Here is a 26917-nt window from a genome sequence, read left to right as displayed (position 1 = left end):
CATAGGCCTACAGTACAGTCTGGGCCTGTTTTTCAGACTGGCGCGGTTTTAATTCGATTTTCATCATGAAATGTTTACCAGGCAGATGTGAAGTGCCATTCACTGAAGAGCAGTCACTAGTGCTATCAGCCTTAGAGATGTTTGTAGTAATCACTCAATGTCCACAGTAGGAAAGAAAATATGAATATTATAATTATATTTTTGTATTATGGAATAAAGTTTATTGGAGAAAAAAGTGTATTCTACTTGAGCATGACTCTGCCCATCAGTCATTCTGAGTATTCATTTGATCTTCATATTGCTTCCTTGGAACTTAAGGACTAGTCTGAATCAACTGCACTGCAATAAACGGCATTAATTGCATTGAATTAAAGTGCATGTAATCATTTTATAATAAAAATAACTTTATTTGTATTGCACAACAGACAGACACAGACAGACAGATCTGATCAAACCTCTGCCAGATGCCTCCAAGAATTTACATTGACTTTCAACGGAGACACAGGTGCCAGGCACACGTCACGTAGGCATCAGGTGGTCAGGTAGGCGCCAGGCAGGCGTAGAGTTCATGTGGCGTCAGGGCAGAGTATCATACTGTCAAGTGAAAACAAGTGTTTGAATCACATTACGTTAGCTGGCTAATGGGTTAGCCACTCAGTTCAGATGCTCAGTTGATGATGTGCTAACTTACTATCAAAATTGTGGAGATTGAAGGATACAGGCGGTACCAGGCTGAGGTCACTATGGCCAGATCCGTACGCTAATTGCAAACTTCAACATTTAAAACATTGAATAAAACCTTTAAAAGAGTCAACATTAAATCCAATGAATCCAACAAGAACTCAAACGAAACAGGATACATGTATAGCAAAAGTCTTTATTGTTACCTGTAACACAAACGCTACCCTGTATTCAACTTTAGTGCTTTCTTTGTAACAATTACAAAGGACATTTATAATGGCACATGCAATCTTCAAAATACAGTTTTTGAAACTTAACATATTGCAACAGATCATAGGATTTTACTTCAATCTCAATATATTCATATAACTCGTACTGTCACTTGACAGACTTTTAAAGTGAATGTCACTTTAGGTAGTGTTTTCCTTCACGATGGCAAATATCCTAAAAAGGTCACAGGATTATTTGACTTTTATGATGTTTACATGATTATACCTTTGACAAACAGGTTTATGTATCTTCTCTCATTACATAAGGGTTAGAGAAGAACTACAAAGGCAGATTAAAATGACTAATCTCTTAGACAACATAGATAATAGAACACTTACACAGAAAGTGCACTTCAGTATGGGCATCACAGTGTGAGTAATGTTTTTCTCTTTGGAAAGAGAAATATAGTGTTATGGTAAAATATTTACTCATTCATCAATAACAGCTTCTGCTTTTAAAATATCAACTTCTGCTTTTAAAATATCAATACTAAAGTTCATAATAACTTATGATAGCATGTGTTCTCACATTCAGGTCTCTAGAGGTCCGACGCAACGTAAGCCAATTATTGCCTAGACAAAAGAACAAATAAAGTACTGCAGACTTAAATACTAAAATTTTGGCTAATACTTCTTAAAACATAAGACATTACAAAAGGTTTTGACAAGACAGTGCATAACTGAAGATGAGTAGACCTACAGTATGATCTAATATGTTTTCTTTTAAAGTGTTTGTCTTGTACACTACCAGTCAAAAGTTTGGACACACCACATTTTTCTTTATTTTTACCATTGTCCACATTTTAGAATAATAATAGTAAAGACATTAAAACTATGAAATAACTCAAATGGAATTGTGCAGTGACCAAAAAAGTGTTAAACAAACCAAAACTATCTTATATTTTAGATTCTTTAAAGCCGCCCTTTGCCTTGATGGAAAGACAAAGGCTTTGGAAAGGAATTCATACATTAGGATCAACTTCACTATTTATATTTGTCTAAAAAACAAATTTCAAGCATAAGCAAAGCATAACACTTTAGATCAAAATAGCTTTAAGATAATGAACATAATGAACAAACATAGTACATTCAATCAGGTGTGTCCAAAATTTTGACTGGTAGTGTATAATGTGCATTTGGCTGGATCAGTTGCACCAGGGTTCAAACAAAGAACAGAATTATAAGATCTTTTTGAAAGTTAAAAATGTTCAAGAGTTTTCAATAAATAATTTCAATAAAGTTGTAATGAGCATTGGGCTATGAGCATTTGAAGTGGTAAGGTACCGGGGGAAGGGGCGAGGGGTTCAGGTCGCGCACAATCTTGTTGAGGCTGGAGATCTTCTCCTCAAGCAGATAGTTCTTCTTCTCTGCGATTTTCTGCCGCTGCTCGGTTATCTCCAGCGCCTCCAGCAGCTGGGAGTTCTCCACGTACAGATCTTTGATCAACACGTCTGCTTTGCCGTTCTTGTGCAGCTAGACAGGACAGGAGTAAAATCAGTGATGGGGCTTTGATCATTTCATTCAATAAAAATCCTACAGCTCACTGAAGCGCTCGCCTGTTCGTCACATTTCATGAAGGCTACAATGTGAAAATAAATCACTGCTTTTGTGTGAAAACATAAGTCCAGACTGGGTGTGTTTCCATTTATACGATGGCATGGAAAAGTTACGTGGCCATTCATGCAAGATATTTTAAGTTCCATGACCTTAGTGCCTATGAAACCAATTCAAAATCCATTAAAACATCCATAGCATGATTTCAAAAATGCATGGTTGACAATTAAAAAATGTTTTTCTCAAGTCATGAAGTTGACTTTTTAAGAGTTTTTTTAACTGACCTGGTCTTTCAGCTGAGTAACCTTCTCTCTGAGCAGCAGCTTGACGTTATGCAGCGACAGTTCAATTTCCTTCATACGCTCCTCCATATTCTTCATCTTCCTCTCCCTTTCATCCTGGTGAGAAGAAGGTGGAGGATATCATGAAATTGCATTCCACTGCTGGTGATGCAGTAAAAGCATGGTTATGTTACGGATTAATTCATGAACTTAAAAAGAAAGAAAACTCAGGATTTTTTGCCCTTTTTTCACAGGAAAAATGATCCTTCTTCTTTGAGCTGGTGCAAATTGAAAAACACACAGACAGACCACATGCTTGTGTACTAGATGCTTTATTTGACCTCGATTACAGCATAAAATGCTTTCTGGGGAAAGGACACTGCACTAAAAAAAATAAATTAATAAAAATAAATAGGTATAAAATTGTGCTATGCGATTCAGATAACCTCTACAAAAAAATAATTTAATGCATAAATAAAAATAAAATTAAACCATAACATAATTCTATTAAAATAAATAACAGAAAAAGAAACAAACATGACCAAATAAACTAGATTTTACACTGGTGCAAAAAAAAAGAAAGAAGAAAAGACCCTCAAAGACTAAAAGACAGAAAAACACAAGACACTAATGACACACTACTGCAGACAAACAATCATTTTCTAATAATAAATACCAGATAAACATTGGGAGCTAAAAGTCGTGTAAAGGTGTGTTTGACCAAAACCTTGCTCAAGAAAAACAACAAACACAACCCCCCCCCCCAGAATCATGTCTGACAACATGTGATTCACTTTGGTAGTGCAGCAGCAACACAAACAACAGCAACACGCAGTCCCAAAATTACAACAACACAGGCTACAAAACTGAACTTTGATGGATTTGAGAGCTTGAAGAAACATTCAACTGTGTGTGTGTAGTGTCAAACGAGGTGTAATCAAACGGAAAAACAGACTGGTTTACATTTAACACTGATAATCTGTCGTTAACAAATCTCTATAGACCTTGACTGGTGGACACATGGATGATCGACAGTAACAGCTTTACCTCTACAGACATTTTATTGGTCACATCAACAGGTTGGATTTGCTGATTGGCTCAGAAGGCTGTTAGGCACTGACCTCGCCCCAATTTAACACTCCTCAGTGATCATAAGGCAAACTGTCACACAAGATTTAGCCTCTGAGGATATTTTTTACCCTGTCTCAAACATTGATAATTGGTACAAGTGCATAACAGAACATTCCCAGATATACATTCTGTTAAAATCATTCCCTGTAATCAAGATAGCTACTCAAACTACAAAACGCTTTTAATGCATGGAGCATTCCTAAAAAAAAAAAAATCTAAGTTTGTCAGAATATCACAGTATAGTCAGTGTATGTTTGAAATACGGTATGTCTAACAAACTTTGATTTTCTGATGATAGCGATAATGTCATTCTTTTAATCGAACTCCCTTTGGGAAAAGAACAGGAGACTTTTCTGTGTTTTCCTGCCACCTAGCAGCAGTGAAACACATTTACACATTCTTGCCTTTTGAACTACAGACAAGACTCAAGATCTCGGTCACATTTGACCCGTGTTTCACAATCTCCTATGAGGATTCAGAACGGGGGGCGGCATACACAGCGCCCGGCATTTTCGCTCCCAGTGTTCAAACACGGGAGAGGAAGGGCAGAAGAGGAGGGGGAGCAGTCTCGGAGGTAAAGAGGTTAAAGCGAAGAGCAGGGCGAGACGCCGGGTGTTACAATCCACCGATCCGCCGGTAGCTGTCCGCGTGAGCCGCCCGCTGCTCCGGCACCGCCCCCTGGAGAGAGAAGGCAGGTACACTTCACCAAGGCTCCACCCCTCTCCTCTAGTCCTCAACCACCCACACAGGCCCACTCACTTAGCAGGCCTTGAGAATGCATGGTAAACTCCAATTCAATTCCTGGAGTTGGAATTGGAATGTCACCTAGCTCTAAGGAAACTGAATTGGAACTGAATTGGAACATCAGGAAACAGAATGGAATTCCATTAAATTCTATGAAATTCCACTTCTAAGACTTGCTAAGGCAACACTCATCTGCACTGTTATATTTATTTATTTATATCTTTTTTATTTTCTTTTAAATGTGATTTTAATGCACTTTTCTAATCCTCTTGCACTGTCTTTTCTTTTATCTTTCTATTTCACTTGATTTGAACCGCACTAGTTTACTTTAAGTCTTTTATCTTGTGGATCTCTTGTCTGTACTTTTGCACTTTTTAATTGTAATTTTTTTTACCTTTACTGTATTTTTTATTACTCTGTAAAGCACTTTGAATTGCCTCAGTGTATGAAATGTGCTATACAAATAAAGCTGCCTTGCCTTGCTAAACATTATAAATAAAACTTTATGAATCAAATAAAAGACAGTTAAACAAATCAAATACATTCAATCAATAGTGTATGCATTACAATTACGTTATGCATCGAATACCACGTGAAAGGTACCTTTAACATTTTATGATATTCAGTAATTCCAAAAAAACCCCCATGGAATTTCACAGAATTAAATACAACTTCCAATTCAATTCCAATTCTGTTTCCTCTAGGTTTTTTCAAATTCCAATTTCAATTCCAATTCCTCAGTTGAATTGGAATTGATGAGTTCATTCATGAATTGACCCCAACCCTGGTATTTTGGGCCTTTACATAGATCTGCCTTAGGCAATTCAGTCACTGATTGACGTTCAGTGATGTAGTGGCAAACAGAAAGGTGGGTAAACTCAGACCGGCAGTTGGTGATCATCATGAGGCAAACCAACCACCAATATGAACAAAAAAATAAACAATTCAGTAACACTTTACAATAAGGGTCACTAAGTTAAGGGTTAATTAATGCTTAATAAGCATTAACTAACCCTTAATTAAAAGTTAACTAATGTGTAATTTACTAATGTTGTTCATGTTAACTAAGGTATTAATTTATACATTATTTATAGTTTATAAAGATGACTATTAAATAATGTATAAATTAATACCTTAGTTAACATGAACACCATTAGTAAATGATTACCAGACCAGATTACCAGACCTAGTTAATGCTTATTAAGCATTAACTAGGTCGTTAAGGTAGTTAATGCTTATTAAGCATTAACTAACCCTTAACTTAGTGACCCTTATTGTAAAGTGTTACCAAAAATTCTAACATACTGTGATGTATACTATAAATTTATGTTATGTTATAAAAAAAAGGTGGATAAACTATTCCACAAAGAAAAGTGTGGGTAAATTTTGTTTAGGTGGGTTTACCCTCCTGCCACTACATCCACTGGTGACATACTAGAAATGACAGCAACAGCTCAACAAGTCAGCTATTATTAAAATGTGGGAAGTGTGGGATGACGCCATCTACAGCTAATGCAGGACAGACTACTGCGATGTAGTGGGAAGAGGAGGTTTCTGCCCCGTGACTCTGCAGAAGGTGACAAGTGGAAAACCGTCGCCAAGGCCACACCCAGGAGATCACACCACTTCAGCCACTTCAATCCCAACATGGAAAATTTTACGTAATGGCAGTGAACTCAGAATCACAAGGAAGAGACACACAGGAGGCACAGTCTAAATACCAAACCCAAAAAGTAAACAGTCTAAACACACATGACATAAGGACACGAGGATAGACAGGTGTTGAGATGAGTCTGTGACAAGCAGCAAAAGAAGGACCAAAGCAAACCCAGTGTACAAATGAAAAGGTGTAATGGAAAACCAACACAAATGAGGATTATCACACTCAAGTGTAACTCAGCTCAGGTGTTTGAAAAATTATGCAATTTTTTAAGCAATTTTAACATATTTGCTATGATGCGGAAGTTTTAGCAGTGCTTTGCTTTTGTTATCTTTCTGCATATCTGGTCAATGCATTTCATTTATTGCACTAGTTTATGCAAAATTATATGTGAAAATAAGATATCAACAACAAATTCAACGAAAAATCCATTTTGCAGCACCCGAGTTGAGTAATTGATTTGATTTGAGTGGGCACATTCTCCACACCAAAGTGAGAGTGAAAGAATTACAATGGGTGCATTTATGTTTACCTCCCATTATATCCCAAAGTATTTCTAATTCGAGATACAGTCAAGTATTCTCTTCTTAAAGCCATTCATGATTTATGAATTTATAATCATGACAACAAATAACCATTACGTGAGCAAAGAAAGAAGTGAGAGTGACAGAGAGATGGTAGGAGGACTCTACATGATAAAGCAAGAGATGATTGTAATACTAAAATGACCAATGGCGTAATGGCACCAAGTACTAAACTACTGGTTTCGGTTTGTAGGTGTGAGTTAACTAAAGCAGACTCGGGCAAAATAGAGGTTGAGTACATTCCAAACACTGAAAAGCTTTAGGAGCTCTTCATTTATTTATTTTGCAAGTGATCATTTAAATTTCACAGCCCTTCGAGTGAAAAGTTTAGTCATGCATATCTCAAGTAGTTCAAATATTTACAGATACTTTTTGCCCAGGTCTGCCATGAGGGAAGGCTGCGGTTGTTCTGTACCTGCATGTTGTCCGGATCTTCACCACGATGCTGTCCTCGGGGCATTCTGTGAGGCGATGGTGGCAGAAGTCCAACCAGCTGAGCCTGAAATGTCTGGACACAGCAAGAAAAAACAGTGAGGAGAGAGAGGAGTGACGCATCCAGGAAAAGAGAGATGCATGAGGGATTTGTATTTAACATTAATCTAATCAGACAGTCCCCACTTGGAGAATTGCAATTCTGTTTTTCCAAGAGAAACCTCACCAAGAAAGTAGGTTCATGGCAAGCACAAAAGTACATAAGCAGAAACCAAAACAAAATCACTCGATATACATAAGAAAACACCCAATTTAAATGACCCAAGTGCAAGTGCAAATCGATGCATTTTTATTGGAAAAAAAGCAATAAAATGAAAGCAGAAAAGTAGGGAAAACTGGTACCAGGACTTACCTCTAGCAGCTGTGTAGAGAGATGGGCCATTCGGTCCTTTAGTGCCTCATTTTCTTGCTGAAGGCTCTCCAGCCGTGCGTGTCCTTCCTCACCCTCACAGCCCTGAAACAAATGTACATCAAGCCATGAGAATACACAAGGACACCACATAATCAGCGTGTTCAGAAAAACACATGGCAGCAAAGGTTATCTGGTTAGATTGATGCAGCTCTTACCCTGGCCAGCTCGTTTTTTGCCTCTAGCTCCTGCTTCAGAGAGGCGTTCTCCTGCTCCAAGGCCTTGACCAGGCAGGATTGACTCTGTTGCTTCTGCTGCTTCAGGGACGCGATGGTCACCTCAAGGTGCCGAACCTGTAGACACAAAATAAAGGGCGTACAATTTAGGGTCAGAGATATTGAAATTATATATAGATAGATAGATATTGATATTATTAGAATATACTACATCTTTTAGGTTCCTAGTTTTGGCTCATAGAAGTTAATTACAGTTTTAACTGACAAGGAGATAATGGCTCATTGATATAGAAAGAACAGTTAGGCCACTAATTAGGCCATCAGAGCCATCGTGGCTATTTACATCACTATCTTTTAAAGCTAGCCGATTTGGCTGTAGGCTGCAGCTCACCTTTTCTTTGGAGTGCACAAGGTCTCCTTTGGTGTTGCGCACCTCCGCCTGAAGCCTCTCGTTTTCCTGCCTCAGTAGTTGCTGCTCCTGCTCCAGCAGCCGGGACATCTCGTCCCTGTACAGCTTCTTGCTCGGACTCTGGAATCCTCTGGAGTGCAAGGCCATCTCCAAAACATGGTTCTGAGACAGAGGGAAAGGTTAGTCTACTGAAAAGAATTCAATGATCCTGTTTGACTTAAATCAGAAACATATTGTCTGATTTTTTTTTATTGAAGTGTGCTTCATTGTCTGGACCTTTAAACAGCTTCAAACATCGACACATCACTTGCAGGATAAGCAAAATCATCTTTGTGCTGCTCATGCTTTTGTCATTGTCATGGTGTTGTACTTGACCATTATTTTGGCAAAGTCTCCTAAGTGCCACAGATCGTAAATGGCTTACTTTGTCATCGGCATTCTGCAGCTGTTTGTGTAGCGAGACGACTTCATGTTTGAGGGCGTCCCTCTCTTGCTGCGACACACGCAGGTCTGACTTGAGAAGAGCACTTTGAAGGTTGACAGCCTGAAGAGTTTCATCCATTGTCTTGACCTAGAGTGGAAAAAGGAATTAATTTATAATATATGGTGAAATGTAAAGTTTTATTTTAATCCCAGACCCTCAAGAATCCTTTTGTCTTTCCCCAGGCAGTCGTTGAAAACAATGATTTTGTGTTATTAATTGACCTGCCTGGTAAAGTAAAGGCTGCAGCACAATAAGAAATACTCTGTAGGTTGTAATAAACTCTTACCATCTCCTGAGCTTTGGCCAGCTGGCTGCGCAGGCCCTGAGTCTCCTTATCCACACTCGTCCGCTCCTGCAACAAGTGGCTCAGCTGACTCTCCATGGTGTCCATATTGACCACCTAAGGACAACAAAAAACAATCCTTAAAATACCTGTACTGCTGGTAGTTGATCACACCGAGTGTACAAAATATCAATACCATCTTAATACCAAGTTACATCTCCTTTTGCACAGTCCACATCACAATTGTCTCAAGGATTAAAAACGGTTCTTCAGCATGTATTTAACCTGTCTTTCCCCCATTCTTCTGCACCTACATGACTGAAGTGTATTAAAAAATAAAAAAGTAAAATCAATAACAGATCATAGCTTTCACCTACATTCACCCGGTCATTTCCTTGAAAGAGTAGGTGGTCCTAATACTTTGTGCACTTAGTGTATGTACCATGCTTGTTGATATATGAGGTTCATGTTAGATTCATTATGGTGCCCATGACCTGCTCACCTTCTCCCTGAGGCCAGAGAGCTGCAGTGTTAGCTGGGTATTCCTCTCCTCCAGCTGTGCAATACCCTCCAGAGCTTTGGTCAGCTCTGCCTCCAGGTCAGACACACAAGCTGCCATCTAACACAAAACAACCACTAATTAACTACCCACCATGACCACCAACAGCACCAGGACAACCATCAGCCTTTCATAAAACATTGTTTTACCTGGACTCTTTCTTCAGCAGGCACCGCCTCTCTCCTGTCATTCTCCTTTATCAGCTCTGCCAGCTGCTGCCTTAGCTCCTCCACACTGGCAGCACTCTGGGCATTTTTTTCTGTCAGCAGCCCATTCTCATCCTGTAGTTTCTGGCTCCGCAAACGCAGCTCTGAAATCTACAGAGGAGAAGGAGATACAATGATGTCCTAAGAGCTCTGAATGAAGGAAAAAAGGATCAGCAAATGGTTTCGACAAAAAGAGTTTCACTGGTTTATTTATCAAGTTACAAAATTTTACCTGTTTCTTGAAATTCTCTGCCATCTTTTGAGCTGCGATCTTCTCTTTCCTGAAGTGCTCCAACTTCTTTCTAAAATTAAAAGGTAAAAGAATATGTCAATTTACATTACAAAAACAATGCACAGAAATTACATTTTGAAATTTGAATTTGTTGCTCCCTACAGCAAGTCTTCCTGGGCCTCTTTCAAGTCCTCTTCCTTCAACTCGGCAATCTTATGCCTGAGGACGAGGTTTTCTTCAGCAAGTCGACTGGCCTCTGATCTATAGAATATAGAAGAGAAAAAGTCAGACAAATAGATTCCTACAAGCTATTAGAAAACCATAATACTCTGAATTTATGCTTCTAATTTAATGCAAAGTTTCTAAATAATATTACAGTAAAACAATTAATTTAATGGTTTTATAACACATCCAAGGGTAAAGGCAAACTACTCCACAAACAGACTAGATCCAATGTCACACTGAACTAGCCGTGTTGTTGCTTTACAAGGGTGATCTACAGGGATCGAAACAGCTCAGCCACAAAAATGTACAAGATCTGTTGCATCACACAAAGGTTTCACAGCCTGAGGTGCATAAATCACAGGTTGGGCAACAGCACTATCTTCTGCTTGGGAACAGAAGGAAGAGTGCTACTAATAAGCAAATCACTACAAGAGGGATGGGATAACAGAGGCCACTGCAGACAAGGAGGGATGGGATCCTAGTTTTCCTCCATGTTACCTATGGGTGTGCATCCTTTCATTTAATGTCAGCGACTTGTCTTGCAGCTCTGTGATGGCTCTGCGAAGTTTGCTGTTCTGCTTCTCAAACTCCACGCAGCTGTCCTCCATGTCAGTCACGCCCTGAATCTTCAGATCCTGGAAAGACTCCTCTGCGGGCGTCTCAGAGGATCCAGCGTCTGGATCCATGGCCAAAAGAATCTCATCCTGCCTCTCCAATTCGCTGACCAACTCGGACAACTTGGCGTTCTCCTCGCGCATCCTGCCGATCTCGTCCACCAGTGTGATTTGTTGATCTTGGAAATCGTGGATAATGAGCATCCTGCTTTCAAAGCCCCAAACTCTCTTCTCAAGTTCATCGTTTTGGTCCTTCAGCCTGGCATTTTCACAGAGACAATCTTCATATCTAATCTGAAGATCTGTCGTCTTTAAGGCCTTCATCTCCAGCTCTTTGGCCTGCTCCATTAAAAATAGCATTTTAACTTTGAGATTATAGTTTTCCTCTAATATTTGGTGGCCAGTTTCTATCTTTTCATTGTTGTGAGACAAAATATTCTCCAGCGTGTTTGTTTTCTGCTGAAGCAGAGAAATCTTCTCAACCAAGAGATTGTTCTCTTCTGTAGCATTGTTATACAGGGCCTGTAATTTAAAGACAAAACTGTCCTGGTCCTCACAATCACTATTTTGTTCCCGAGGTTCCAGATAATCATAGGTCTCTGTTCTCTGTTCAAACTCTGGAGAAACTAGTTCAACGTGAGAGTCATTTGGTAAACAATTAACCTCAGCATCCTCTGGGATCAGTTCATCGGGGTCACCTGTCTCCTCCAGGGCAGAGGGATCAACCGCAATCTCATGACACCACTCCTCTTCATGGGAAGGGGTTTCATTTTCCAAAGCTAGGTCATCTTGAGGTTTGTTGTCCTCTTCACATGATTCAAGAGCTACATTTTTCTCACAGTCCGTTGCATCTTCACCAGCATCCTCATGCTCCAACGCCGCAGGTGATGAGACGGCTGCATTACCTTCACACAGCCTCTCTTGGGAAAAATCCTCCTTTTTCTTCTCATCTACAGCATCAGCATATTGATTATCATCTGGAACTGGGGATTCTGGGCCATGGTCATCAGAGGGTGTCAATTCAGGAGGACAAGAGTCTTCTTCTGGAACAGCGCTAACTTGATTGTCACATCCATTTTCAGGGAATGCGTCATTATTCTTTGCCATCCTATCTTCCACAGCAGCTTCTTCGTCTTTTTCTTGGTTCTCAATGCCACCGGTCTCCGCAGGGGCTTCATTATTATATTCTTCTATTATATACTTCTTCTCTACATCATCATCATCTTGTTCCACCAGGGATGTTGATGCTTCAACTGGAACACTGAGGTTGGGTGATAAACAAACTGCTTCCCGATTAGAGGATTCGGTATCCATAATATCATTTTCCGGACAGATTTCACACTCATTAAAGATTATTTCCACCTCCAGCAACTGCTCCAAAGGAACTGCAGATTCAACATTAAGGTCATCGCAGTCGTCTGGGATACCTACTGCTTTATCATCACCACAAGTCTCACAACAAATTTCACTAGGTTTTAGCTCTTCCTCCATGAGCGTTTTTACTTCATTTGATTCTTGCATTTCTTTTTTCTCAGCTCTTTCCACAGAGGCTAAGAGCTGACTGAGTTCCTTCTCCATCTCCTTAATTCTGATACTAAGCAGGTCTCTCTCTGCTATAAGCTCTACTCTCTCATTCTCTTGCGACTCGCAGCAAGAAAGATTATCCTTCAACTTTTCCTCAAGAACGGATATATTTTCCTGTAGCTCTTGCCTCTCAAGCTCAAAGTCCACTGCTGCCTGTTTAAGAAGCATCTCCAACTCTTCAATCTTCATCTTTAAATCGTCGCGCTCCGTTAACAGTTCAATCCTCTCCTCAATCTGCCTGTCAGACATGGAAAGCACCTCTGTGTATTTTGCCTCAAGTTCTGAAAGGCTACTCTGAAGTTCTTCCCTCTCCTGTTTAAAGTCTTCCACAGTTTGATTTAGCAGAAGCTCAATGTCAACCGCTTTCCTCTCAGACTGGGCCAGAAGCTCATCTTTGGTCTCTAGGCTCTCCTGAAGCCTGTTGTGGAGATCATTCAGCTGCCTACTCAGCTCTATCTCTTTGGTCTGGGCTGCACTAACAAAGTCATCCAGCTCCTTTTGCAGTTCCTGGTTCTTTTTCGCCAGTGCATCCATCTCTTCCTTGTGGCTGCTTTCTACCTCGCGTTGTTCTTTTGTCCACACCTGATTACGGCTCTCCCTTTCTCGCTCCATGGCCTCCTGCATCACTCTCCTTTGCTCCTCGGCCTCCTCAAGGGCCTTCTCCATCTCCGCCTCCCATTTGAGTCTCTTCTTGGCATGGCTTTCAGACAGAGCCTTGAGCTCACTTTGGTAGTGCTGTTCGAGTTTCAACACATCAGCCTGAAAACGCTCTGCGACAGATTCTTGATCACCTGAGAAGCGATTTTCCACTTCCTTGATTCTCCGGGTGAAGTGGATCTCAACTTCCCTCCTGTACATGGTTAATCAATGACGGTTATGGAAACAGTATCCAACTCTTAACAGTGCAACAATGTTAGCTTTCCTAAATCAAACGTTCCTTTTTTAACATGTTACCATATCTTAAATGTGCACCTTTCGAGACAATACAAGTTTAATTGATAAAGATGTTCCTGTGACATGAATACAGTCAAATAAACATAAAAAAAAACAAAAAACGCATCCCTCAAAAGTCAAGTGTCTCACCTCTCCTGAGCGATGTCATCTCGTAGTTTGTCCAACATGCTGCTGAGTGTCTCCCTCTCCCCGCTGTGCTTGGCAGCCAGCTCCTGCATGGCCTCCCTATGGCTCTCCTCCAGACGAGCCTTCTCCTCCTCCACTAACTGCTCCAGCCTCTTCTCCACCTCCTCCTTCTCAGCTTCAAGCTTCTCCCTCTCTTCATTCAGTCTATCCTGGAGCATCCCTTCGTAATCCTCCTCGAGCTGCAATCTTTCCCTCTCCCACTCCTCTTTGAGCCTTTTCTCCCTCTGCTCATGTTGTTGCTGTAACTGCAACCTTTCTTCAGCTGCTCTAGTCCTCAGAGCTTCCTCTTGATGCTCCTGCAGCTGAGCTCGCTCAACCCCCCACTGTTCCCTGAGCTTGCCCTCCTTCTCTTCCTGCTCTTTGACAAGTCTCAACATCTCTTCCTCCAGCACCACCTGCAGAGACTCATTACTCTGCTCATCCAGCTGAGCCTTCTCTTTTTGCCACTCCTCTGTTAGTCTCTTTACTAGCTCATCGCGCTCTGCTTCAAACCTCACGCTTGCCTCCTCTAGTCTGGCCTTCAATTCATCCTCATGGCTTTGCTGCAACTGTTCCTTCTCCCTTTCCCAATCCTCTAACAATCTCTTCTCCAACTCATCCCTCTCTTCCTGCAGTCTAAGTCTCTCCTCTTCCAGTCTGGCGTCAAACAGCTCTTCATGCTGCTCTTCTACTTTCTTTATCTCCAAGACATGCTGTGTCTTAAGCTCCTCCATCTCTGTTTCCAGGTTCAATTCTGTCTCAGCCTGCTGGGCTTCAAGGGTCTTCAGCTGCTCCTCCAGGTCCGCAACATGGGTGTGGACCTCCAGCAGTTGTTGCCTGAGGGTTCCCACTTCCTCCTCTTGCTGGTTTTCGAGCTCTTCCCTCTCCCCGGCCTGCCTCTGCTCCAGACTGGCCCGCTCCAGCTCCGCCTGCTCTAGCTGGCTGCGGAGCTCCTGTGCGTGGCTCTGAACGCTGGCCATCTCCTCCTTTAAAGCCTGGACCTCGCCCCGGTACTGGAGGGATAAGGCAACCTTCTGTTGCTCATGGGACGCCCGCTGCTCTTTTACCATCTTATCAAATTCAGTGATCTGTGATGACATGAAGGAGATAGTAGCCAATAAAACAGGCTCAGTTTTCTACCTTTAGGTGTTAACGGACAGAAGATTGCTGTACATTACACATGAATGTCCAGGGTTCTCTCTCTGATGGTGTTTAACACTTGCAGGTAGTATGTACTGTTGAACTTGTAATTCCCTAACAAAACTAACATCCCTCCCAACACTCCCTTCGGCTTGGTTTGATGTTTTTATTACTAAAAACCACATACGTTAAGAATTCTGACTGCAGAGAAACACAGTGGATCTGCTAGACTCACCTTGCTTTCCAGCTGAGTTCGTAAACCCTCCATCTCCCGAAGGTGCTGCTCCTTCAGCTGCTCCAGCATCATCTCTGCCTCCAGGCTCATGTTGAATGGCTGAACCTCCTCTGAACCTAAACCTGGAAAAAAAAAAAAAAAAAGCTAAGTTAGAAAGTTGGTGGCTGGTGACACTTGACACAAGGTTGACTTGTTTCTGTACAAAACATCTATGTGCCAAGTGTTTTCATGAATGCATGTACTTAGTGTATTGTAATGAATTCTCCAGTGATTGATTCTGCAAATAATCATCATTCCTACCTGGGTCGGACTCCATGCCAGGACTCTTGCTCTCCAGCTCTTCAGACAGAGGCTTGTTGCAGGGCAGATGAGCTCGACCAAGACTGTGGAACTCCTGCAACTCTGACTGCAGCTCATCAATACGATCTTGAAGCTCCTGCAAAATAATAATACTTGAGTTATGCATATGGTATAAATGCTATGCAAATGCTATATATCCATTTCGGAAAAGCATTTATGACCTGAAGTTCATCTTATCTAAAATGCAGAGAACCTCATCTGTAAAGCTAACATAATTTTCACCATATCTTACATGTTCCTGCATAATAAGGACTAAGGAATAAGGACTTGCAAGTAAAATAAAAAAAAAAAAAAACATTCAAGAAAAACAGAGCGCGTTAGTGATTTAATTACAATTACCCTGCACTGCTCCTCATAGCTGCTGCGTAGCTGTTTGATCCGTTCCTCTTGGAGGAGGAAGTCTGCACTGCCAGGGTCCAAGTCCCCAAACTGAAGAAAATAAGATCATACATAATAAGATCATACATAATTTACGCATGTAGCTGATCTTGTTATCCAGAAAGACTTACAATGAGAGCAACAATAGAGAAAGTCAGTATTTATGAAATCCTAAAAGCCTATTTTCTTAAAAGGATAATGAAGAGCGCAAATACAGCACAATAACATACTGTACATAACACATGTACATAACACATAATGTCTTTGTACCTTTTCTTTCAGAACGTTGTCCAAATTCGACTGTAGTTTAGAGATTTGGCATTCTGCCTCCACTAATTTCTCGGTGCTGTCCAGCAGCTCCATCTCAAGACGTCTATTTTCCTGAGAGACACAGAAACCAATAACATGAGCTATGCATACAGAACATTTGCTAAATCATGTGTTCTATTTGATTAAGTGGAAGATAATATAAAGTTTAGTGAGAAGTGTCAAGCCATGTCAAAGTTGAATTTATTTATACAGAGGTTTTTACTAAAACAATTTTGTCACCATGTGGTTTGTGAAGCGACAAAAAACATGAATACAGACAAAAGCAAGAGAGAACAAATACGTGTGTGTGTGTGTGTGTGTGTGTGTGTGTGCTCCTTTAGGTACCTTCACAGAGATGGAGAGGTGGTCTCTGAGAAAAGATTCGTCCTCCCTGATCTTCTCCATCTCTGCCTCCAGCTCCTCGCGCTGCAGGCCGGCCTGCTGCTGGATCTGGTCCATCTCTTTCATCAACTCCGACCTTGCTGCTGCCAGCTTCTCTTTGTGGTCCTGCTCAAGCTTCCTGTAGACATACAGGCACGGAGAATACAGAGTATAAGGGTCAAATACTATAAGATAAAATACTCATTTATTGTTGAAGCTGGAAAACTGTCTTGCAAGATAAATGTGTACCAAACATTAGGACGAGGGTTCACCTGATACGTGTTTTTCAGACTGAAGTTACCAATAGTTGATATTTCTTTTAAATTCTTTAAATCTGACCATTTTCATGCCAAAAAATACAAGTATTTACTGTTTTATTCTTTGAAACAGCATTTAAACCATCATGTGAAGTTAAAACACTCCTTTGAAACTTGATACAATAATTTTAGTTGGGTTAGCAGCTCCTTAAAGCTGCGCCTATTCAATAGTAGGTGAAACTCTGAGATACTTTAGGCCTTAAAATTATGAATTAGTGCAGATGATAGAAAAGTTACCTGATATTGAGGTTATTCGTGCGCTCAATAGCAGAATGGTGCTCATCCACCTCAGTCGCCAGCTGACTTTTCAGCTTCTCCGCTTTTTCCAGGTCAGAACGGATTTTCTCTTTCTCCCTGAGCTCTCGGTCGACACGCTCACTACAAAAAATAAACAAATGGGAAAGATGTAGCTTGTACACATTCAAAAACGTATCCATGAGTGAGTAGAAATGACAAAAACAAATTCAAGCAACAAACCAGCATGCAGGTGTTTTTTTTAGGACAATTCAAACAAACAATGAATATCAATTTAGTTACAAGTGTTCAGTTCTGACTGAGCCGCATTACATTCACACACACTCATATACTCACAGGAGATATCTGATCTCAGCTTTGAAGCTCGCCAGTGCCGCTTGGTGAATCCCATTCTTGGCAACGAGAAGCTCATTTTCAAGAGCCATGGTGAGCTCACTAAGATTCAGCTTTCCGTCCAAGCTGAAATCCAATGCCTACAACAAAAAAAAACATAACACTTGTGAGGTTTTCACAAGTCTTTCTTTAAAATCTCACCCGCACAATCTATAACTTTGCCTCTTCTTCCTGTCTTTATCATCTGTTTTTTATTATTTCTATATATGAAGATTAACTAAATTTACAGTATTCCAAATGCTAAAAATATTAGGAGTAATGGCTACAGTCAGCCTGGAAGGAAAATTCCAGTATGGTACCTGCAGGATCTCAGTGCTATTCTCAATGCCCTCCTCCATCCAGGCATCCAGGATGTATTCAGCTGGAGTGTAACCGGTCCCATCATCCAGGGTGGAGAACAGGCGCATGCCGATGGTGCTGGTCATGGCAGAGGGGGTGGCGATCCTGCGCCCTCCCTCATCGAAGGGCTGTGAGGAGAAGAATTAGTGTCTGTAAACTGGAGAAATGCAAATATATGGAGGAATAATAATAGTGGATAAAAATAGACAGTTTACAAAACGCCATATATGCACTTTGGGGAAGAAATGACTTCCTGAAATTCAGCTTTCAATCTCTCTAAATATGGAGGAACCAGTCTGGAACAGTGTTATGATTTGTGTCACTTCTCTCACAAAACTGACATCTAATGTAAATACATATTACACAGAAATAAACAAATATATAAAATATTAATAAATTACAGTCAAGAGTATGGAGTATATCCCACACACCCTGGTAGAGAGCAATAAAGAATTTCAATTACCTGAGTGGAGTGATGTCTTTTAAGCTGTCTGTAAGGCGTGGAGGCAGAAGGTGTGGGGGGTTTGATGTGGTTCATGACTCTGGAGACAAATTCCTGAACATGCATCACTCCTTCGCCACTCAGACTCTGGAGTATATCGCCCTTTATCTGAAAAAGAGTCAAAAAAGTCAAAAAACAAAATTATTATTGCGCCTAAGACTTACTCCACATCTGACTGATTTTCTGAAGCAGCAACATTTTCTAACAGAGCAGACCAACATCCTTTGTGACAGGATGCAAGGGTTTATGGGAAATGTAGTCTTAACTTGAGAAACACTAGCACTTGAGATAGAGGCTTTGAGATAGACCAGTTGTCTCAACCATGGTCTCATTTGTTGACGTAATTATACCAAGGTGTCACAATTAATTCGACAATGATACCTCAATGTTTAAAAATGCTACATGTTGCAGCTTTAAAAACGCATAGAAGATACATTGTGGCCATTTTCAAGCCACGTGTGATCGCACAGCAATGTGATATCATGAAATTTCAAATTAAATATTCATGATCACATGTCAAAAACTGCACTGAAATTAAGTGTAACTGTACATTTCTGGCTCTCATTCTCTCCGCCTTTAACTCACCTCCAGGTAAGCCCATGCACATATGAAAATGTTATAGTACGATTATCTTGACCAAAATTATCTCAATATACAATATTATCTTGATAATTATTAAAAAGATGAAAACATAAGAAACAGTGCTGTAATGTGCTTCATTACTTAAAAACGAATTTATCATATAAATCACAAGACATTTGACGTTCTTCTTAAAAATAAAAATTAAAAAATGCTGATTTAGCTTCCAGAAACTATAAGGATTGTTTTGAACAACACAAATGTTTTATTTCCCCTTATGAATTATGTTAATGTTAATGACTGAATTAGTGGATGCAGGCCAGTAGCACGTTATTAGATGCATTTGACCTCATACTGTTATTTGGATTTTTATAAGAATGACAGACGAGAGCTGCAGTTATCACGGTGGTCACGGTAATAAAAATCAGTGAGGGTGTCATAACCGTTACAGTGTTTTACAGCGATATATAGTAATACCGGTTCTGGTCCCATCCCTACCTCCAGGCCCAGGTGTTCACAGAGCGCGAGCAGCTCAGAGTGACTGGCAAATCCGTCCCACGGCATCGCCAGCTCATCGCAGGCGTCCCGCAGCCTCTCCTCCAGCCGGTCCGACAGAGGAGGGAGCGACCCCCGAGGGGTGCTGGGCTCGTCGGGGTTCCACAGGTGCATCTGGCCTGCGCACAGGGAGAGAGAGTGTGAACTTTTTGTAAACTAACATCTACGAGGCGTGACCGAGTCAACTTTGCTCGAGTCTCAAGTCAAGTCTCAAATCTTGAGGCATCTTAAGTCTCAAGTCAAGTCCCGAGTCTAAATGTAGAACACCAAGTCAAGTCCATGTCATTAATGTCAAGTCTCAAGTCTAAATGTAGAACACCAAGTCAAGTCAGAACAAATCAAGAGTCCAGTATCAATTTAACATCTTAAAGAAAACTAAATATCTAGGACTTTTCAATGAAATATGGTTTTAATAGGATAAAAACTGCATCATGAGTTTGATTTCTATAATCAGTTTCAACTTCAATAAATTCAATCCAAATTCAGAAAACAGAATAAATTAAATAAATAAAAATAAAATAAATAAATTGAGTCGTCTGGTGGAACAAATCTCATCACTTTCAATCTAAGTCATTTACACAAACACAAGATCTCAAGTCAAGACTTTAGAAACCTTTTTCGAGTCATCAAAGTACAAGTCAAAGTCAAGTCCCAAGTCACGAGAACCCAAGTCAAGTCTCAAGTATTTAAAGATTGTGACTCGAGTCCCCACCTCTGCTATGAAGTGAATTTTCTGAAAACAGTGCGACTCCGACATACCTTCTGCCTCATACTCCTCTGTGGTCGTTTCATGAGCATTCCAGCGCTGTCAAATGGAGAAAAAACACACACACAGAAATTCAGATAAATATTATGAAGAGCCCATAAACAAACAACGACTTCAGCAGTTTAACAATTAATCAAACGACTAACTCCAGCAAAATCTGTGTCTTCCTCTAGCTGCAATAACAAATTATCAAAAAAAACCCCAACACTAATCAGTGAGAAAATCACCGCATTAAAAACCTGCAGGCGGGATGAGCAATTTTCTCATGTGTTAGTCAGCTGTTTATAAAATTAAACATGGTATTAAATTGGCCAAGGTTGAGCCAGGGTGCGAAGGGGGTGGGGTGTGGGCGGGTGAAGGGGGGGTGGGGGGGGGCAGCTGACAAAAAGCACAAGAGAGCCATTGTGACGGCACGGGCCCCAGGGAGGGTCAGCGGTCAGACCAGGAACGCCGATTATAACAGACAATCAAAATGCGTGACAGACACTCACACACTTTTCTTTATTATTCTCCTCTCTGACGTGTTAATAGAATACTCTTAAAACCAGTGCAATATCCAGCTCAATAATCCAGTGCAGCATTGATATGAACGAGAAGCAGGGTGTTGCTGAAAATTAGAAAATTCTAAAAGAAAAAGTTAGAAACCTTTTATAGGTAAATACAAGGTTAAAAATATATTAGACAGACATGTATAGGGCCGCAACTAACGATTATTTTCATTGTCTATTAATCTGTTGATTATTTTCTCGATTAATCGATTAGTTGTTTGGTCTACAAAATGTCAGAAAATGGTGAAAAATGTGGATCAGTGTTTCCCAAAGCCCAAGATGACGTCCTCAAATGTCTTGTTTTGTCCACAACCCAAAGATATTCAGTTTACTGTCATAGAGGAGTAAAGAAACCAGAAAATATTTAATTTAAGAAGCTGGAGAATTTTGACTTACTTTTCTTAAAAAATTACTCAAACCAATTAATCGATTATCAAAATAGTTGGCGATTAATTTAATAGTTGACAACTAATCGATTAATCGTTGCAGCTCTAGACATGTCGTTTTTTGTTACTTTTAACTGATTTTGCACTAAAATCTTCAAAAACTATTTCCAAGTTTGCTTCAAGTGTTTTTGTGCTTGTCTAGAAATATGAAAGGAGGAGGGGTTTAGCGGGGTGTGACCCACTGTGATCCAGCCCAATCCCAGCGTGGCCTTCTATTGTTTGGGAGGCAAACAGTGAGGGAATGAAGAACAGATGGGATTCTGCAAGTGGGTTTTTCGATACGGGGTGTATAGGCATCTAGCAGGGTGGGGGTAGCGGGGGCTTATTGTTCCTCTGTCAGACTCCTTGTCACTCCTCCTCCCAAAGCGCCGAGCCTCCACTCGCTCTGGCAGAAACCCCTGACCCATCCCCATCTGCTGGTCCCCAGGCCGGACATTGTAGCATTGTTGCAACCTAGATTAGTCAATACCAAGACACGCTTCAGTTCAGTGTCTCAAATAGCGTTCGCCTTGGTGCTCGCATCTGGGGTGGAGTGGGGGGGGACCGCAGACAATACACAGCACATCCAACACATCCATCCATGCAGAGGCAGAGCCAGGCATCATTATACCGCTTCTGTGACCAGTTGGGCACTTTTGTTTGTCGGCATTAATCCTGACGCCGCACATACATTCACGTTCACGGCTAGCTTCTACGGGTAAAGGTTTCCATAAGTGAAAGAAATTAACCTTTTTGTCAAGAGGCCACAGCAGCCGGTAAAACCCCAAACCTCACAAGGCACTTTCACTGCTTTACCAGCCAACTGGATTTTTAGAATAGAATAGGGCCTCTAGATAATGGTTTGCTACCTGCCAAACCGGCTGATAGAGGGGATAAACTGACCAGCCTCAGCAAATATTTACTAGCATTTCACTGGTGTTCAATTTCCCACCATGATTTCCTTTGTAGGCTACGGATTCAGAAAAGTGAATGACATAAACCTTAAAGACCTCCCTACTTAATGTCAAATAACTCTCTACAGCAGCAGTGAGAGCAGGATTATCCAAGAGAAGGATCGGGAAGATCAAGCTGCTGACCGAGGCGGCGTGCGGAGCGCTCAGCTGTGCATGACCACGGCTGAACCAGCGCTACACAAACCTGTGACCCAGAGGCACATCGCATCTGAGCCACTGCAATCCTGTGCTAGGCATCTACTGTAAACCCCAAGTAGGGAGATGTATTAAAAGGAGATTGAATAGCAATCACTGGAAACTTTAACCTTTCAATAACTCAGCCTACACTGCATTAACAAGAGGTTTGTCTTGTTGGCAACCGTAGAAGCTACAGTGACCCGTCCTCCTGATCTGCCTCTGCCTCTCTCCTTATCTGCTGAAAGCTCCGGCCTGCCCGGACACGACGGTGTGAATTTCTAACACGCTGCACTGTTGCCGTGACCACCACATCACTGCCAGCAGATACACTGAGGGCAAAGTTCACTGAAAACCATTCAGCTCAATTTTCACAGCCTCATCACGCAACATTAAACTGACAACATTGTACGTTGCTACATGAATTCTGTCTTTTTAAACACTGAAACTTAACATCAAGACTGAGCAAGACATGCAAGCAGACACTGTGTTCCTCTAAGGCTGAAATTAGCAACAAACACAAAGGTTACACAGGGCCATTACCTAAGGCCGGTTAAACAATAATTATGCACACAATGTTATTTACAGAGAGTACTGTGATGTTATGCAACGAGCAGAGCCGTGTGAAACCTGTGTTAGAGCGTCTATATTACATTTCAGGATCTGCCCTGCATACCGCTAAGCTGATTAGCTAAGAATAACACCTTGCAACCAGTCTGCGGCTGCTGAGGAATACAGTACATGCAAGGCCGGTAGGAGATAAGGACAGCTTCCTTGTGTCTGGGGTGTACAGGCGGGTTCTGGAAAGACTCAAGAGAACATCTGAGTCTTAAGTCAACTACCTCACGCTTCCTGGGAACGGCGGAGTCATCGTTGTCCTCCTCCGGATCCGCCTCCTCCACCGGGTTTGTGTTGGCAACCTCGGAAAAGTCAGAAATAGGCTCGATGAACTCTGGGGTGGAGCGGCGGCCGTATCGTTTGCTGCCCTTCACAAACTTTGGTTGGATCTCAGTAGACTCTGAGGAGGTTGAGATATGATGAGAATGAACTGTAAAAACCAAATCAATATCAAGACAAATGTATTTGTAGAGCACTTAAAAAAACAACAAAAACAAAGGTTCTTCATAATGCTGTGCAGAGAACAAAGGTCATGAATAAATATAGAAACCATGTCCAATGACACACATTTCCGCAGTCTTTGGTAGCTACTTCTCCAACAGACAGGCATTGAAAATGTTTTTTTTAAATAGCCACAGGTTCCCTTTTATTTGGATTTAAATAATACAGATATGAAACTATAGGATAACAGTGCTTCACAGGGAAACTCATCAGAGAAATTCACTGGAACTAGGTACAACACTGACTAACATTTAATTTGTATTTACTTATGATAATAAGACCTAAAGATTGACAGTGCAGCATTTATTTACACAAGGATTAGTCTGATTTAGACCCCATACTATCATGTGGACCATGTAACAATGTTTGTTTCATAGTCTTATTTACCCAGCACCTTCTCAGTGTCACCCTTCTGTGTTGACTTGTGTGAGGTGTGACACTCAAGAGGTAAAATAACTCTGAGCTAATAAGAGTGCTGGCATAATCCAGGCGCCCAAAATAGTCATTTACACTTTCAAAAAGATACCTAACAAAATGGACCAAGATTTTCAACAAAATGGGGCAATAAAATCATTTTTTCCATGACAGCAGCACACAACCATTTGTTGGTAACTAATTCCATATGAAATACAAACCATGCCAGTGGTACAACCATGACAGTGCTAACAGTCACTTAAGTCAATTGGCTCTGGGCCTGCGCTTTTGGTGCTGAGCCTCAGTATGTAGATTTACGGCTGAATCAGCATGGTGGCCGTTCCACTTATTCAGCTTGCACAATCACCTTCTCAGCTTGGATGAGTTTTTGAATGGAGAAGACCTCCTTAAAGTTAAATAATAAACTGATACTGACATGAATTATAGACGTGGCTAATGTTATGGCTTCAATGTCATGGCTCTGTACTTGTTGACATAGCAGGCGTAGTACAGATGCTTGACTGCGTGTGATATCTTCAAATATACAATGCTGGTGTCAACAAAATTACCTGGTTGAGGCAAGGTCTCCTGTTCTGCTTGGGGTGGCTCGATGGTTGATGACAAAACCAGAATCAGTGCATTCTTGAACTGGTCAAAGTCAACCTGTAACAAGAAAGAAAAGAGTCTGGATTCTGCATGAAGGTACCTCAGTCTTACATAAATGTGAGGATTCCTTGTATATAACTCTCATAATACAAGCAATGTTTGGTATGTGTAGCAAAGCAAAACATTACTGAGACTTAGACAAAAAACAGGTTCGTGAAATTCCTAAGACTGGATGCAATCCCCTGGATGCAGGGTGGAGGCTGGGCGTCCCTGAGTGTCTGGGTGGGGGTGGCTGAGGGGGGAGAGGGGAGGTCGCACTTCTCAAGAATCAACAGCTGCTAACCCTGAATATGGAGATTTTCTTTGTGCTCCGAGGCCGGCGGCTGCTGGATTTAGGTGGGGGTTTTCTTTTTGACTTTATTGTTGGATGCCATGGGTAGGCAATCAGTTCACTGCCCCTCTGCTAGCATTTGCCCCTCCCACACACCCGCACATGGAAGCCAAGGCAGAGACAATAGCCATCCATCCATCCACACGCTTACATGCAAACAAAACCTAATGCAAGAGTTTGGAGGTAAGCAATTCTGAGTACACCTCCTCTTTCTACTTAAAGGCTCAAAGCCAAAGGCTAAATACTGGAGATCCACTGGATGTAAAATGTATTAAAAACCCACTGGAGTCCATTTGTATAGATTTAGCCAGTGTCGTCCCTATTTCATACATTTCCACATGCAGAACCCTCAAACAAATGTATTTGTGAATAGTGATTAGCTGGCTTGGTTGTCCTGACGACAGACACCTGGGATGAGGGATGATGGGGGCACTTTTTCTCCTCAACAAGATGGCTAACAAAGCGCCAAAAGCCTGGAGACACAAAGACCTGAGAGCTAGAGTGGCTCAACATAGGCCTCTGCCAAATTCAAAGGACACAGAGGACCCGACACACAAAAAAGGCAAAAGGCCACTGCTCACAGTCAACCTTTACATCGGAACATGAACAGGAACAATTCAGTGAATACAGCGCAGCTTTTCGGGGCAAATTATTTTGTTTCAAAAGTTGCAATTGCACACAATTTTTTTGAATTTTCGCACAACACCGCCGTGATTTGTCAAACAGAATCTCTTGAATCATAAGAGCGCAAAAAACGTACAAGAATGTGTCTTGCCGATACTGGCAAGACACAGACACACATCACAGTTTTAAAGTTTATTGGAGCCACGTCTTCGGTAGCGGAGCAGGAGGCTTACCCTGTCGGTGAGGCAGTCCTGGTTCTGCAGCAGGGCTTGGACGAGGGCGGGCGTGGCGTCACCCAGGTGCAGCGACTGGCAGAGGTCAGACAGCTCCTCTGGGCACAGGGAGCCCGAGCCGCTGGCATCAAAACTGTTAAAAACTTCTTTCAGGCGCTCCTCGTAGTGGTCCTGCTCTTGGGTGTCATCCATCCCACAGGACAGCACCCTGCCCTGAACACACACACACACACACACACACACACAGGTGACAGCAGAGTGAGAAGAGCAGCAACAAGGAATAGCAAATTCAATTTCTAAACCCTCAACACTGCAAGCAAAGGTCAAAGCCACTTCACCCTAAAACTACAGCAAATCCAATCACTGTTAGAAAGCTAGACACTCACAAGGAGGGCGGAGACGTCCGTCTCAAGAGCAGGACTTCCTAACAACACCCTCATCTGTGACTGTGGCCGAGCGTTTGAGCTACCGCCACACTGCATCGGCGTCATGTGTGGTAGGAAGGGAAGGCTTAGGCTAATCCAGTTAGTATGATTAGACGATAACGTAAATTGATAGACATGGCCAAGTCTGACATTGACCATGACTCGCTTTTAAGGCTTAGCCGGGACATTTCATGACTGCAGTAACATGCCACTTGACGCATGCATTGACAACAAATAACCCCTGACATACTGTTTGGTGTGCTTCAAACACATTTCAGTGTTATTGTTTGTGTGTTAATACTTAAAGAAGAGGATTAGGGCCACATGTGAAAAATGTATTTGAGTTCTGAGATTAATCCCATAATAAAATCAGAATTCAGAATCAGAATTAAAGTCAGAATTCTGAAAAGAAAAGTCGGAATTCTGAGAATAAAGTTAGAATTCTGAGATTAAAGTCAGAATTCTGGGATTCTGACTTTAATCTCAGAATTCTGAGATTAGTCTCAGAACTCAAATAATTTTTTCACATGTGGCCTTCATCCTCTTCCGTAAATACTACATGCAAATAAGTAGGTAAAATCATTTGACTTTGTGAGGGATGATAGTTTGATGTTAATGTCGTAAAAATGATTACCACCCACCAGCAATGTGAAGTTTTTCAACTAAATACCATTCAAACAGGTGATAAAGACCAAGGACAAAGACAACAAAGTGGCACTGAACCAAGTGGAACATCCAGCCAAGGACTAATTGAGAATGTTACGACAAAGCCTTGTGCC

The 26917-nt window shown here is 41.3% G+C and overlaps 1 protein-coding gene across 1 annotated transcript; it reads right to left on the bottom strand.

The window, feature by feature from the left end:
* Window positions 1-1957: 1957 nt before the first annotated feature.
* Window positions 1958-25920, bottom strand: nin (ninein (GSK3B interacting protein)). The gene is made up of 27 exons (XM_071524517.1): window positions 25714-25920; window positions 24429-24522; window positions 23169-23344; window positions 20199-20244; window positions 19383-19558; window positions 18267-18413; window positions 17764-17931; window positions 17408-17544; window positions 17054-17194; window positions 16464-16638; window positions 16080-16190; window positions 15771-15860; window positions 15372-15507; window positions 15072-15193; window positions 13661-14784; window positions 10317-10415; window positions 10155-10224; window positions 9866-10033; window positions 9660-9776; window positions 9161-9274; window positions 8815-8961; window positions 8373-8552; window positions 7964-8098; window positions 7749-7850; window positions 7320-7412; window positions 2789-2902; window positions 1958-2423 (listed from the first exon to the last, which is right to left on the bottom strand). Exons 1-27 carry the CDS (start codon window positions 25903-25905, stop codon window positions 2208-2210), a joined length of 4590 nt encoding a protein of 1529 aa, XP_071380618.1. The 5' UTR covers window positions 25906-25920; the 3' UTR covers window positions 1958-2207.
* Between the last annotated feature and the right edge of the window lie 997 nt (window positions 25921-26917).

Source organism: Centroberyx affinis, unplaced genomic scaffold (assembly GCF_046629955.1).
Source record: "Centroberyx affinis isolate AG114_WGS23_722 - 3 ecotype Tasmania unplaced genomic scaffold, CSIRO-AGI_Caff_v1 ptg001198l_1, whole genome shotgun sequence".
In the NCBI taxonomy this organism is placed as follows: Eukaryota; Metazoa; Chordata; class Actinopteri; order Beryciformes; family Berycidae; genus Centroberyx; species Centroberyx affinis.
This window is presented reverse-complemented; position numbering and strand designations above follow the sequence as displayed.